We start from the raw sequence: 15,054 nt of genomic DNA, 5'->3' as shown, positions 1-15,054 counted from the left end.
TATTTTCCAACTCAACCAACTCAACTCAAGTATAAAAAACGGAATCCCCCAGACATCCCTATTAGACCATAAAAATTTTGGGCTGTCAATCCGGTAGGTACCTATCCTATTAATTCTCTGGATTGTCAAATGATAGAGGTCAGATTACAAAGTATTTTTTCGCCTGATTTTTCAATGTATCGGCTTTATTACAAATAAGTACCTACAGAAAAACGTGATATTATACATTTGATTCAGTAATTTAAATTGTGTATGTCAGTACTTGTTTCCTGAAGGAATGTGGCGACCCACGTTAACTATTTTCCGTAAGGTGATCCTACCGTCACTAAAAGAAAATGTAACTTTATCAAAAGTTCTTTATTCAACCAAGTCCCGTTTACCCAAATCAACTGCAAAATTGACCTTGGTTAGCGCAAGCGTGGGTATATTAGTCGGTGCAGGATATGGAGGTTATACGCATTACAAAGTAAACATTAAAAACAAAAATAAATCTATAGAAAACGATGAATATGCATTCTTAAAAGAAGCTCCTGAATACAAAGCTCACTATAAGGTATGCAAGTTTTATAATCAAAAGTTAATAACATACAGTACCTACTCCAAAATTAATAATGCGCATGCAGATCTTCGCTAATTATCGTATTTCGAGAAACACTCGAATCACCCCGAATCATTGAATCGTAAGTGCCCTAAACAATGCACTTGCATCTTGCACCTTGTTCTAAAGAAATAAAGAGTCAATTCAGAGTCTTACACAATCGAAAACAATTCGGGTGATAGGTGACGGTAGCCTGTCAGTCAAAAAATTCAAAAATCCGTCAGTCGTCTTTATATAATGGTGGTGACCGCATGTTTATCTCTGTATGGAATTATATAGAGCTGCTGTTACATACCCTTCTTAGTTTTGTTTACAAGTTGAATTTTCCGGTAAAATGATTATTCACACAGGTAGCAGATAGCAATGGGGAAAGTGAAAATTAATAAGAGCATAATGAAAGTTCTGATCATTCTACGATATCAGAAATAGTGATAATCTCTGATTCTATAAATCCTTTGGACTGAGATTTTAATAATTAGATTTCACAATTTAAATGTAAACCAGTGTTTGAAAATCATTTTTTTAAATACATATAAACTTTGTCTTATTTTACCTCTCCATACATCCATCATTACGCCAGCTTCAGTAAGACACTTTAATAGTTCTAAGTATAGAATTTTCCAAGTAAATCAATACAACAAATATATATTCGCAATCGTGTGGCTTATCCTCACTATAACCTTACATTGAATTAACAAAACAAATTTCGTTACTTATCTATTTTACCATAAAATCACAATAAAACTATAATTCTAATAAACTATGCATGAAGAAAATACATTTAACCACTCTATATACATATCGTCTTCGGAGGTTCGGGGAATATGACAGTTGCCGAACAGTGACGAATTTTTCTATGTGCATTATCAGTTTGGGAGTACTGTATACTATGTGACGTACCTAAATAAAAGGAAAAACTATTTTATTTCGATATTAATTATCTCTGCTATTACACAGGTGCTTAATGAAGCTGATACAAGCAATTTGCAATTAGTCCTCTTTCAATATAGAACATGTCCATTCTGCTGCAAAGTTAGAGCATACTTGGACGCAAAAGGCATCAGCTATGAAGTAGTTGAAGTGGATGCTGTTCTGAGGCAAGCGATCAAATGGTCCGGATATAAGAAAGTACCAATAGTATTAGCTAAAGTTGAAAATGGATATCAGGTAAATATGAATTACTAGCTTTCCACCCGCGGCTTCGCCCGCGCAGTCAAAGAAAAACCCGCATAGTTCCCTTTCCCGTGTGCTTTCCGGGATAAAACCTATGTCCTTTCTCGCGTATCGAAATATCTCTATACCAAATTTCATGCAAATTGGTTCAGTAGTTAAGGCGTGATTGAGTAACAGACAGACAGAGTTACTTTCGCCTTTATAATAATAAAATAGTAAGGATTAGAATATTTTTTTTTTTTATCAAGATTATAATATTTGACAAAAGACATTGACAAAAGTGCTGATGTTGCGCTTGCTTTTGAAGATTTTTTTAGTAGTGTCCCTGCTATAGTCCTTTTCACCTAAGATGATTTCTGTGACATATCCATTTTTGACATGAGTAGAGATGTCTTTACTGAAATTTTACATGTCAATTGTATCCGATAATCGATAATATTTTATATGGAAATGAAATAGATTTGAATAAAGTACCAAAATTAGTTTTTTCGGCATTTCGCCAACAATTAATTAAGGAAACTTAGCAAACAACAGCAACAAAAAGTCAACAATAACAATTAGTAACAATATCAGAATACCACGTAAAGTATCAATATAAAAATGCAACTTGTATTCGCTGGGTGCGAAGTATAAGGTGGGGGTAACATAATCTATCGCAGCGCTCATGGTGGTCAAAAGTAGAAATAATGTAAGCTCTGTCATCAGATGTGTCTGTCAATTGCAAAGTGATTCTACATAAATACATTTTAATATCATTATTTAATCGCATTAGTCGCTAATAAACATTACCAAACCATTTACCACTTTGATTATAAACACAATTACATTTAACACTAGTGACTACTCGTGCTCTATTCACGTTTAAAACCGTTTCGTAAGGTGGCAACGTAGATAGATTTTTGCCTTATGATGAGAGCGTGAGTTATTGAACTCTGCCCTTCTTTTGTTCTTAATTCTTCTACATTTCGGACATGTCCAGCCAATACCAACAACTTTCCTTTAATGATTACAGTTTGTGGTTGGAATTTGATATCGTGAGTAACAAGTAACACTCACAAACCCGGTCTTTAAAACAATACTCATTTCGATCTGAAAACAACAATTAATTTATTACTAGCGATACAGGAACATTTAAATGTATTTACTATTTACTGTTATATAATGAAACCATTACAGTAGATTTTTATTCTTAGCATTTAATTCTTTTTTTTATTCCATTCAAACATCTAACGATAGTAAATGTTACCATACTGAATTGGCGAACAGCTTTTCTTTCAGCTTAGCGAACAATAAAAAATCAAGCATTTAATATAATTGACGCAATAATTGACGTCACCATGAGTGAAAATATCATCGTACTCGGCGATAGGTGAAAAATTGAAAAAAACGTCATAACTCCGAAAATACGAAAAATCGCATAACATACATGGGGGTGATTCGGATAGCCCTCTAGGTCCTCTACCTCCCAGCTTCCGTTCATCACTACTTTTTGGGACACCCTGTATACGTACAGTTACTTACATATTTTGTAAAATTAAATTGTAATACTGAAATGATTTAAAAGAGCAACTATGGAGTTTCTTGCCGATTCTTCTCCATAGATACTGCTTTCCGAATCGGTGGTAAATGTTAAAATATGTATTGACGTTTCAAAAGTGCTTCTCGAAGAACTCTAATTGAATAAATAAATGTTTGAGTTTGAGTTTGAGTTTAAAGGCAAAAGATTAAAAAATTCCCGTGAAAAAATGACTAAAGTTAAGTATCCGTGTTTTCCAATTACAGCACTAGAGCGCATTATGCGGCATAATGCTTAACGTTGAATGTTCCAACTACAGCAACGCTTCGCACAATCGAGCACTCAAATATTATGTAATGCGCGTGAATTTATGCGTGCAATCGATTTATCGTTAGTAATTATTAATTGTTGGAAAAAATTTTAAAGCTTTCGTTTCATTGTAGATTTTTCGAAATAATCAAAGTTAATTCAAATTGTGTTAAAAAAATAAATATAAGTATGGATGAAGGTACAAACATTGAAAAAAATGTTAATGAAATAATCAAAATCCAAATTACTTAAAGTAACCGTAAATAGTTTTCAAACAATTATTATGTACCTATACCACTTTATTTACACATTAATGAGGTTATTGCACTCGGTTCTGTGGGTTATTGCTAACTCTATGAATATTTGTTTTTTTTTTCAATACTGAACTTAGCGCAACCTGCTGGTGTGTTTCACATTCCTGTGATCAGCATAATTCGGCATTGTGCGCCACTGAGTCGCATTATGCTCTGTAATTGGAAAACAGCCTATATCTTCCTGTGCAGATAAGATGCGCACTAATAAACGCAACCACTACCGCCAGCCAGACAGCCCGGACTCTAACCGAAATAGCAAGAGAAACAGCATATCAAAAACCCAACTATACTAAAATTAATTTTTTTTAAAACGTTGGTAGCTCCCGTACGTGTATTAGATTTAAGCAAGGATTTAATAGTATAGGAGGTAGCAACGTTGACAAGTTCACATTTTAGTATAGTTGGTTCTTTGATATGCTGTTCTTCTTGCTATTTCGTTTACAGTCCGGGCTGTCTGGCTGGCCGCAGTGGTTGCTTTTAATAGTGCGCATCTTATCTGCACAGGAAAATATCCTTAATTTAAAGTCATTTTTTAACGCGTAATTTTTAATCTTTTGCCTTTAGATAGATCCATTAGAAATACATTTTTTATTGCAAGACGTTTTTTTCGTTGTTAAATAGGTGCCAGACGGAATTTTTATTTCAAAATAATTAAAATATCGAAATAAGTGAAATTCCATCAACATGAGTCCCAGTGAAGGATAAGTAATCACTGTGTTACTTATACTATAATATATAATATTCATTTTACTATTTACAGTTTTTTTTGCAACAATCTACCATATCGCCTCCTTTTCCCAACGAACCTCAAATAGGACGTTAATGTAAACTTGATAAAAACCAAATATCATTAAGAAATTAAAGACTTTTTAACGGATTTTAAACGCGATTTATTCATTGTATTATTTTCCCAAGTCTTTAATTTCAAAATGTATAATACTCGCGTAAAATCAAACACTAAAAAAAAAAATACAAATATCATCAAATTCATATTTATACCCAAAAGTGTAATAAAATATATGAAACCATCTATTAAAAATATTAGTTTACTAATTATTCAATATAAGTATTAAAAAAGGATAATATAATATAAATAATAAAGTTATTACTTACCTTTTAAGAGGACTCATGTTGATGTAATTTCACTTATTTCGATGACATTTTAGTTATTTTGAAATAAAAATTGCGTATGGCACCCATTTTACAACGAAAAAAACGTCTTGCAATAAAAAAATTATGTCTGATGGATCTATCTAAAGGCAAAAGATTAAAAATTACGCGTTAAAAAATGACTTTAAATTAAGGATATTTTCCTGTGCAGATAAGATGCGCACTAATAAACGCAACCACTGCGGCAAGAATTGCTAAAGAGGCAAAAGCTTTAACAAGCGAAGAGTTAAAAGAAAATATGCCGGTGCTAGCAGGACCGGGCTATGTGAATTATGAGAGAGGATTAATCAAGAAAGTGATCGATAAACTCATTTAATTAAACTTAAACTTACTTAATTGATTAATTCTTTAAACTTTAAACAACTTTCATTAATGTTATATGATAATAAATAATAAACTTACTCTAAGAGTTTTTTTTTTTATATTTACCTGTCTATAATACTAGTTAATAATGTCCTTGGAATTGTTTTATTTAATAATTAGCTTCCGCCCGCGACTCCGTCCGCGCGGATGTCGGTCTTCACGTGGATGGTTTATTTCTCCATTTTGTCACAACAACGTCTATGGATACTACTGAAAAATTCATTTAATTTTTTTTCTACGTATTTTTCTAGGCTAAAAAGTATCCTATTTTACGCCCAGAATAATAAGGTATAATTATACAAAGTTTCATCGAAATCGAACCGTTAGTTTTCACGTGATTTATTCACATACAGACAGACAACAATTTTTTTAATCACATATTTTGGTTTGGTATCATCGATCCAGTAACACCCCCTGCTATTTATTTTTTAATATTTTCAATGTACAGAATTGACCCTTCTACAGATCTTCTTTCTATACTATAAAAATGAATCGCAAAATGTGTTGGTAAGCGCATAACTCGAGAACGGCTGAACCGATTTCGTTAATTCTTTTTTTATAATATTCCTTGAAGTACGAGGGTGGTTCTTATGGAGAGAAAACGTAAACATGTACCACGGGCGAAGCCGGGGCGGACCGCTAGTCTATATAATATAAAAATGAATCGCAAAATGTGTTGGTAAGCGCATAACTCGAGAACGGCTGAACCGATTTCGATAATTCTTTTTTTATTATATTCCTTGAAGTACGAAGATGGTTCTTATGGAGAGAAAACGTAAACATGTACCACGGGCGGACCGCTAGTTTATTATATTTATATGTAGTGTACTAGTGTATGTGTAGATATATCCCTTGTCTAATCCACTTTAAATCACGATAAAAATACTATACAGTTTTGTTGTTCTCTTATAAGTTAGATTAATATTTTTCGATTTTTACTACTATAGGTATTGATATTCACAGCCAATCCAAAAAGTATACGTCACGCTTATTCACTTAGATATTACAATTTTATGATAAGATAAATGTGTATATTTACAGCAATTATTGGACAGCACAGCAATCATATCTGTACTGGAAACATACCTCAGAGACAAGGCCTTGCAATTGCGTGAAATTATCAAGTACTATCCCGCTACTCATTATGTGAACGATGATGGCAAGGGAACAACTGATATAACCAATAAATATTTTGTTATGCACAATGCTGGGATAAGTGATAAACATAGGGATGCTGAAATGTATGTATTTTTTTATATATTTAATAAGCCTTATTTATTTCCACCATACAATTAATATATACATAATATGTCATTTTAGTTATACATATACATAATTCTTTTTAGTCCTTGTTAGGTGGCCCCTCATGGGTAAAAGCCTCCTCCATCTTGTACCAAAGTAATGTATTTTTTTTATAAATGGTTAAAAATTGGCTTTGTAAGACTTAAGTTCATTTTTAACAATATTTTGAATAATGTGACACTTGACCCTTTTCCAATTACACTCATAATCCATGATGCAATACTTGAATAATCAAAGTAAAACATCAGGACTGTTACACTAATTTATTGATTCACACAACTTCAACGGACAAAACCAAATTTATCAGAGAGGAGCGAGAATGGCGTAAATGGGCAGATAGTGTACTAGTACACACACTATCACCCAATGTGTATCGAACAACTGGTGAAGCTATAGAGACGTTCAAGTGGTTCGAGGATGTTGGGGGCTGGAGACAGTCGTTCCCAGCGTGGGAGTGTGCTCTAATGGTGTATGGTGGAGCGGCTGCTATGTGGATTATATCTAAACGATTAAAAAAGAGGTGAGGGTGTTATATTTCATTAGGCAGACACTAAGTTCCGTTAAATGATGATAATTTATGAGAGATCTGGCTATCTATTATGAACTTTGTAATCTTGTAATCTTCTAAATACATTTTTATATGAAAAAATCTTTACTTTCTATTTTTAGTTTATTGGATTTATCTCTGCTTGGATTAGTAGCTAGTTAAGCTTATAATCAAATCATAAATAATTATTTACAGGCATCAAATAAAGGAAGACGAACGGCAATCGCTATATGATGCGGCAAATGCTTGGATGAAAGCTGTCAAGAAGAAGGGATCCTCTTTCCTCGGTGGCGATCAACCAAATCTCGCTGATATTAGTGTATTTGGCGTTCTGAGTAGTATTGAAGGCTGTCGTGCTTTCCAAGACTTGAGAGAGAACACGAGTATTGGCAACTGGTTTGATAGAATGAAGACTCATTTGGAAACCACTAAGGGCAGAGTGATCCCTCTTAATCAAGCATAATTTAATTTATTTTGACTGATGGCTAAAACATGTGGTATGTATTATTTATGATGATGGAGATGCACATAATATTTATTAAAATTTATAGAAAAATAATGGACACATAGTTGAGAAAACGCTATTGGAACTAAACAGATGACAAAATTATGTTTTAGGCTACAATAGTTATTCAGATCTATTTCGAGATGAATACCTCAAGGCTGCTCTATAATGTTGACTAGAAATGCACTCAATTACAACTTTGAGAGTTTTAATACATCAAAAGCATCAAAAGAAACAAGATACATATTTAAAAAAAAATATATATATATTTTAGTAATATTACTCAGTGATACCATTTTTCAAATTATAGCACATAAAATAGTATCATACTTGTAACTTGTCCAATAGTGTTGTATTGTATCACATCTTTCTACAAGTGTTTCTGTCTATAGCAATAATAAGCTTTAAAAAGCTGATGAAAATCAAAACATATTTTTTTATCTAGAGTCATGTACAAAAACAGTATTTACTGTGTTTGTTAACAAAATATGCTATTCAAAAAGCGATTATATCGTTGGCCAGTAAATGTATGTCCTAATAAATAAATCAAGTTAATTTCGTACGATTATGAATGACAGCATGTTGTTTCTATTCCGTCTAAAATATTACACTGCATTATAATCATGTTTGCATTGCAATATTTTGCCTCACGCCTGCCTTTTGATGCGAATGTATATTTTTTTCATGATAAATACTTTCATTCTCTAAATGCGTTTATTATTTCGTTTTAAAATTAGTAAGTTAACTAGAATGGTAATAATTAATATTATTATTTACTCGACTTATATTAAAATCTTTACAATCGAGATTGCGATTTTAAAACTTATTTGTAGTATTTTAAATTATCACAATGTTCCTTGGAAATGAATTGTATTGGAAATTATATTATGATTAAGGTTGTTAAACATTTCTTTATTTATAATTTTTATATATTTGTAAAATTTGGGATAAATGCTCTGGATAATATGCAATTCTTTTGTTGCCAAAAATTTTGATAATTTTGAGAGTAGACTGTTCCACGTAAGATTTGAATTTATTATATTTACATGTACAATGCATTACATTTTAATAAAGCGATTGTTTGCGTTATTACAACTAAGCCTGCGAAAACCTAAAACTAAAATAGCATAGCTGTTTATTGTATATGATTGACAATAGTTATTATTATGCTGGTTTTTTTTTTAAAAGTTACTTTGCCAGGACGCCTTATCATTTATCAAAGTTATAAATAAATTTGATAAATTTACAGGCCTACAATAATGAACTTAAAAAAAAAACAACACTTTACCCTGTGCGAGTCAGACTCGCTCACCGAGGACTCCGAACAACCCATTTTTGATGTGGAATCTAAAGTCGCACGTAAAAGCTATGTCTGCCGTGGTGAAGCGTCGCTACGCTATGCTATATGATGATTGATGGTATATGTACATTATGAAGTGTAGTAGTGTTTTTCACTAAATTAGTCGTACAAAATAATGTCGATGTTTCTCATCTGCCAGGCGTCCCGTGATTGCTGACTTTTTTTAGTATGTTGTAACTTCTGACTTTCAATTTATTGCTAGAAGCAATATTGCTAGAGCAATCAAAACCTACAGGGTACTTCCCCTTGTACTACTTGAAATTTTGTAAAAAGCAAACACAGATATGGGCATAATTGCATTATATGTATTCGCGTACATTATTGCAGGCTGTGTTCACCTCTAGAAGGTCTAGCACCTATTACTTGTGATGTATCATAGAATAACCATGTCTATTATTTTTGTAGTGCTATGTCCAGTTTGGTGGACCTATTAAAAAAAAAAAAAAAATTGCGAAAACATGATTTTTAATGGATAGTATTTAAACGAGTGACTGTAATCATAGTTTTGATTGACAAAAATAATGAATTGGGGTACAGAATTACTAAGTGAGCGACTGACTGCGAACGACGAAAAATAAATAGAACAGCCACTAACAAACATTTATTCAAGTTACTTAAAATATAAAATGAGCAGCTTCATAATATTTGAGCGACCTAATATTTGTTTGAGAAACAACGTTACGTCTTGTATTTTTCAAATAAGCGATTAAAGCCTATTTTTCAAATTCTGAAACACAACTTCTTGCAAGGCAATCAAAACCTTCAGGGTACTTCCCGTGAACACAGATTCTTAAAATTTGGTAAAACGCAATGTCTTATAGCACAGATAAAGGAAAATTACCCAAAAATATAAATTTTAAAATTTAAAACAATAAAAAATTAAAACAATAAAAAATAGGCTTGATCGGAGGCCTCGGGGCGCGAGTTCTATTCGCACTTGGCTGGTTTTTATTCATCATTTACTTTAGTGCAGCTGGACTTGCACATATAAAAATGGCCAGTTAATAAAATTATATTTTACGTGGAAGACAGTCTTAGAAAAGGTTTAATGGAGTATTTATTATATTAGTATGCGAAGTAGTCCATTGTATTACAACGAGGGAATATTATTAATTTCTAAATAACATGAATTACATTTGAAACAAACGATTATTCTAAGTACTATTTATATTGAAACTGTACAGTACTGTACACTTGATTGATGATGAAATATTTAGTATTGTTAAGTAATTTAGGAATTATTAGATATTCTACACGCTTTTTTAATTTATTTGAAGTACGTAAATATCCCTTTTAATATCATGAGTATCTATAACATTTATGGAAAAAGTAGGTTAATTTTGTTAAAAAGGATCACTATTTATTTTATTGTATAGAATCTGTAAAGAAAACTTCGTTAGAATATGAATAATACAAAGGTTTTCCCAAGATATTGCCAAAAATCTAGTATTCATACATATCTTCATGTCGATACCAATGAATTCACAATAAGAAATTCAAATCGTTGATTTGTTATTTAACGGTTGTTTTCTGAAATAATTATTAACATCTTTTTTAGACATGACGAGGTTTTCTTTTAAATTGTACCTAAAATAAATCTATTTATATCCAGAAACAAATGTTTAAGTTACAACGATTACGTAGTTATTTTAGTTGTAGTTTTAATAATAATATAGTACAAGCGTTGGTAGATAATGAGTATTATTTTTTGCCTAATATGTAAAAGTGAAATGGTTGAAATAAAAAAACATAAAAATTACTTAATTTTTTATTGTATATTAACATCGTCTAGTCAAAAAAGAAATTAGTTTGAATGCGATTTCTCTAAAGCATAATCTCTTTTTTAAGTGTATTCTTAATCCACTTTAATATATGAATATACATTTGCATTAATGACAATTTATTATCTGGTCAACTTTTGCTTAAGTTTGCGATTTTCATGCTCATTTTAGGTTATGTATAAATAGGTAAGTATTCCAGTATTTGCTAAAATAGTGATGAAATTCGAAACTATAATTGTTCATTTTGTTGTGAACTAGCATGCAATTTGTGAATAAGCGAGCGAAAATCCTCTGTTAGCGACGTCTGGTGGGGTAGTGGCCGTAGCTCCTTCGTTGGCGTTCGTCACCACGTAGACGACGAACGGCTTTAACGAAGCTGTGGAAGTGTTGTTTGGTTAGAAAATAGTCCTACTTCGACAAAAAATCGGAACAGGATGAAATTAAGCCCGTGCACCGACATCAAACCTTTTTAGTAAATCATCACATCTAAATAATATGTACTTAGTAATTTATTAATACATATCAAATCTTTTTTATTTTTTACTTTTCCGTTTTTGAAGTTGGTTGTTTTTAACGCTCGTTTTAATAGATTTAACATTCAAATAAAGTAAAAAAAAAAAATTTCGTTAAAATATAAAATCTTACTCGACACAGTAGTAAATCCAAGCCCGCAGAATCGATCAGCACCGACCGCTACATTGGTAGCCACAACTACCGGGTTCGGTATTATAACAAAGTCAGTGGTACAGGCCGCTCCGTTTATGGACCCTACGGTAGTACCGAGCACGGTACCGTCTGCGCCTTCCACGTCACCGGTTACAGTAAAGGAGAATTGGTCTGCAGATGCCTGAAATATCGTAAAGCTCACCTTATATTTCAAACTGATTGTAACGCTTATGAAGCGCTTTTACGTGCTTTTGTTGGCAATAATTAATTTCTTATTAGTACAAGAAGTGGTTAAATACTGGTATAGCAACTAGACTTGTAATCGATCTTTATAAAAATGTTTTTATTTTTTTTTATTATAATCTATAATATAAAAATGAATCCCAAAATGTGTTGGTAAGCGCATAACTTTAGAACAGCTGAACCGAACTTTAGTACGAGGATGGTTCTTATGTAGAGAAAATGTGAATATGTACCACGGGCGAAGCCGGGGCGGACCGCTAGTTCACTATAGAAATATAATTTTGAGTCTTCTTCAAACTTGGTATAAGTAACTCGAGTGCATTGAAATTTAATTTTTGATTTGGCATGAATGCTAAGAATTGGTCTTCTTACCTGAGAGTACTGGATACCACAGTAACCGGCCTCCATTCTTATACAAATTCCGTAGTTCAAATTGGCCAATTGTCTTGTTCCTGTCACTAAAGATGCACTCAGTACAGAGTTGGCTGCGGATCCGTAATTGAAACTGCTGATCGTACCAGTGGTACCGGTGTAATACTGGAGACAACCGTTTGGCGCTGAAAAATGAGACATGGACATGATTAATATAAACGTAATTAACGGGGTGTTATCCATTCATTTATTTAAGCAATATGAAGAACGATCATGAGAAAAGCTTTAAGAATACTTAAGCTACCATCTCACAGGGAAGATTAAGCAATTACCTAATCCAGGACAATCGCAACCCAACTGTGTGAGTCTAATATTCCATCGTCTAGAGAAAGTTGTAGATAATGTTGCAGCTATAGTAATAGTTATAGCGGCATCTCCATTGAAGTCTACGAAGATCGTTTGACCAGTGTTGTCGCCACAAAGTACTGGAACAACTGTGTTCCCTCCAGTTATAGTGAGGGCGTCGATTGAACAGACCCCGTCTCCGTCTGGTTGAGCGAGTACCAGGTCGAGGAAATCTAAGCGGAGCTATTGGAATTAAAAAAACACTATTAACTTCTAATTTTCTACTCGGGTTAAGATATTCAAGTGGAGTCTGGTTCGTCAGCAGGTGGTGAAGAAGTAAAAGACATATATGTATAAAGAAACATATTATCATAGGTAAGTAGATTAGTGATTCAGATATGCATCTGTTGTAAAATAATCTAATACTAAAGAGTCAGAAATACATAAATTGTTTAAGAAATACCTAGTACCTACTATGCAAAGTGGCAGTGAAAAGAAAGTAGAAACATTCTACTAGAAAATATTGGCAAGTCATTAAAACTTAGGTACTCATATGTACATTTTGTGTAATATAATGTAATAAGTAAATAAATAATGTAAATACCTGGCAAATATTGGAGTTACAACGGTTGACGATGATGTTGCAAGTCTGTCCCCCGGCGTACGCAGAAGGGTACCCCGGGCTGGTGAAGTATGTGTTGTTTACATTCGTGTTGCTGCCGCAACTTCTGGATACTAACAACATAATGGTTTATAATTTATTGTTATGAATTATAGAATGTATCTTGCTCGAATAGTCGTAAGTTCTTGCCGTAATATTTTATTAACCGACTTCAAAAAAAAGGAGGAGGTTATCAATTCGGCCGGTATATTTTTTTTTTATGTATGTACACCGATTACTCCGAGGTTTCTGAACCGATTTACGTGATTCCTTTTTTGTTCGATGCGGGATGGTGTCGAATTGGTCCCATAAAAATTTTATTCGGATAGGCCCAGTAGTTTTTATTTTATGAGCATTTTTGTCTGTAGGTATTTGTAAATTTTGCAAGTGCAAGTTTGAAGTCGGTTGTTTTTAACGCAGATATCACTTGTTTTATGTTATAACTACAGTCTAGAGATCATATTAATTATAATATGATTGCTAGTAAAATGATTAATGAAAGTTTTTGAGATTGTCTCCAATTTTGAAAACCTTTTCAATTGATCGTTCGCTTTTATTTTTTTATCGCAAGTTTATTTCCGAAATTATTTGTGAAAGTTTAAGGGCAAGTTCAATCACCATACATTCTAAATGAAATCTCCTATGAGTTAAGCAATTTTCTTGCTCCCCAATGATTATAACAAACCACTTGATAGCATGTATTCAAGCATGAGTTACTCAAAGAAATCCATCGTGTTTCCAACTTACCAACGCAGCATCTGCCTCGTCTAGACGCGCACATTCCCGTGATAGTGCCGTTCAGGTTGTTACACTCTCGCCGAGCAAGACAGGTGCCATTCATAGTGTTCGTGCTGGAACAGTCCGTGTTCGCGAATCGCACTATACTAATGAAGGGGAACACTGGAATGAAAGTAGGACTTGGTAATACAAATATAATTTAGTAACCGACTCTGGAGTTCAAGTTCAATCCATTTAAAGCCAATTTGCAGCAGGTAATAGATAAATATTCAAAAATTTTCTTAAATCTATTCGCGGCAAATATATAAATGAATGACAGAAAAATAAATCGCAATTTATATTCGCTGGTCCATGACCTTGATTTAATAATAATAATTAAAGCATAGAGAAGAAACAGTACTTACAAACTTTGCCCTCTCTTTGACCAGCCTCTGCGAGATCATGGTTTTCATCACCCAGATCATCGTACATATGTAAAGCAGCGGAGCAAGCAATTACTGACGCAACCGCCAACCACAATAATTTCTTGGTCATTTTGAACTGCGGTCAAAATCAACCCTAGAATCTCTTAAATGGAACGTAGGCACATCCCAAAAGCTATGAAATTTTGCGTGAAATGAGTGCTATGCCTATCTTCATACATTTTATAAAGTGTGGAATAACGGTTCTGTATTTGTGCAAAGTGTTACCGTTCCTACCGTTTTTCATTTAGCACTTTTGTGACATAGGATAGCTATGTGTTACAGATGATTAGCAGTTAACTACGCGTCTCTGCATTCTATCTTAATACTGGTACTTTGTGTGCTATTGAGATTATCAATTCAATGAAGCCAACAAAGAAACCGACAACTTTCTGGTGGTATGGCATTGTAAAGTTAAAAGCGGAACGTACGGTCCAGATTGTAGGTAGTAGACATGAATAATTTAGAAGAGATAAAATTTTAATTAGAAAATAAATTAGATTAATTTTTAAATCATCAAAGCACTAACAAATAAAATCATTAACAAATAAAACTTTGTTTATCACCGTAATATACTCTCAACCTATTACTCTATTTGTGACTTACTGAATGTGTGAAAATATATTTTGT

At 32.8% G+C, this 15,054-nt stretch overlaps 2 protein-coding genes across 4 annotated transcripts; one reads left to right on the top strand and one right to left on the bottom strand.

Annotated features, from left to right (window-relative positions):
* Positions 1-100: 100 nt before the first annotated feature.
* Positions 101-10,916, top strand: LOC123704954 (prostaglandin E synthase 2). Of its 3 annotated transcripts, none has more exons than XR_006753234.1 (6): positions 101-553; positions 1,556-1,765; positions 6,485-6,684; positions 7,053-7,265; positions 7,488-10,797; positions 10,857-10,916. XR_006753234.1 is itself a non-coding variant. In XM_045653462.1 (6 exons), exons 1-5 carry the CDS (start codon positions 278-280, stop codon positions 7,753-7,755), a joined length of 1,167 nt encoding a protein of 388 aa, XP_045509418.1. In that variant the 5' UTR covers positions 101-277; the 3' UTR covers positions 7,756-7,789; positions 9,047-10,916. The 3 variants fall into 3 exon arrangements, 2 of the variants coding, with proteins under 2 accessions (XP_045509418.1, XP_045509417.1); XM_045653462.1 differs by having other exon boundaries at positions 7,488-7,789; positions 9,047-10,916; XM_045653461.1 differs by having other exon boundaries at positions 7,488-10,916.
* Positions 10,917-11,046: 130 nt separating this feature from the next.
* LOC123704953 lies at positions 11,047-14,656 on the bottom strand. The gene is made up of 7 exons (XM_045653459.1): positions 14,368-14,656; positions 13,973-14,125; positions 13,169-13,299; positions 12,552-12,807; positions 12,220-12,404; positions 11,584-11,785; positions 11,047-11,314 (listed from the first exon to the last, which is right to left on the bottom strand). The coding sequence occupies exons 1-7, from the start codon at positions 14,495-14,497 to the stop codon at positions 11,193-11,195; spliced, it is 1,179 nt and encodes a 392-aa protein (XP_045509415.1). The 5' UTR covers positions 14,498-14,656; the 3' UTR covers positions 11,047-11,192.
* Between the last annotated feature and the right edge of the window lie 398 nt (positions 14,657-15,054).

The sequence above is a fragment of the Colias croceus genome, chromosome Z (genome assembly GCF_905220415.1).
Source record: "Colias croceus chromosome Z, ilColCroc2.1".
Taxonomy (NCBI): Eukaryota; Metazoa; Arthropoda; class Insecta; order Lepidoptera; family Pieridae; genus Colias; species Colias croceus.
The sequence above is the reverse complement of the archived record's forward strand: the minus strand, read 5'-3'. Positions and strand labels throughout refer to the sequence as shown.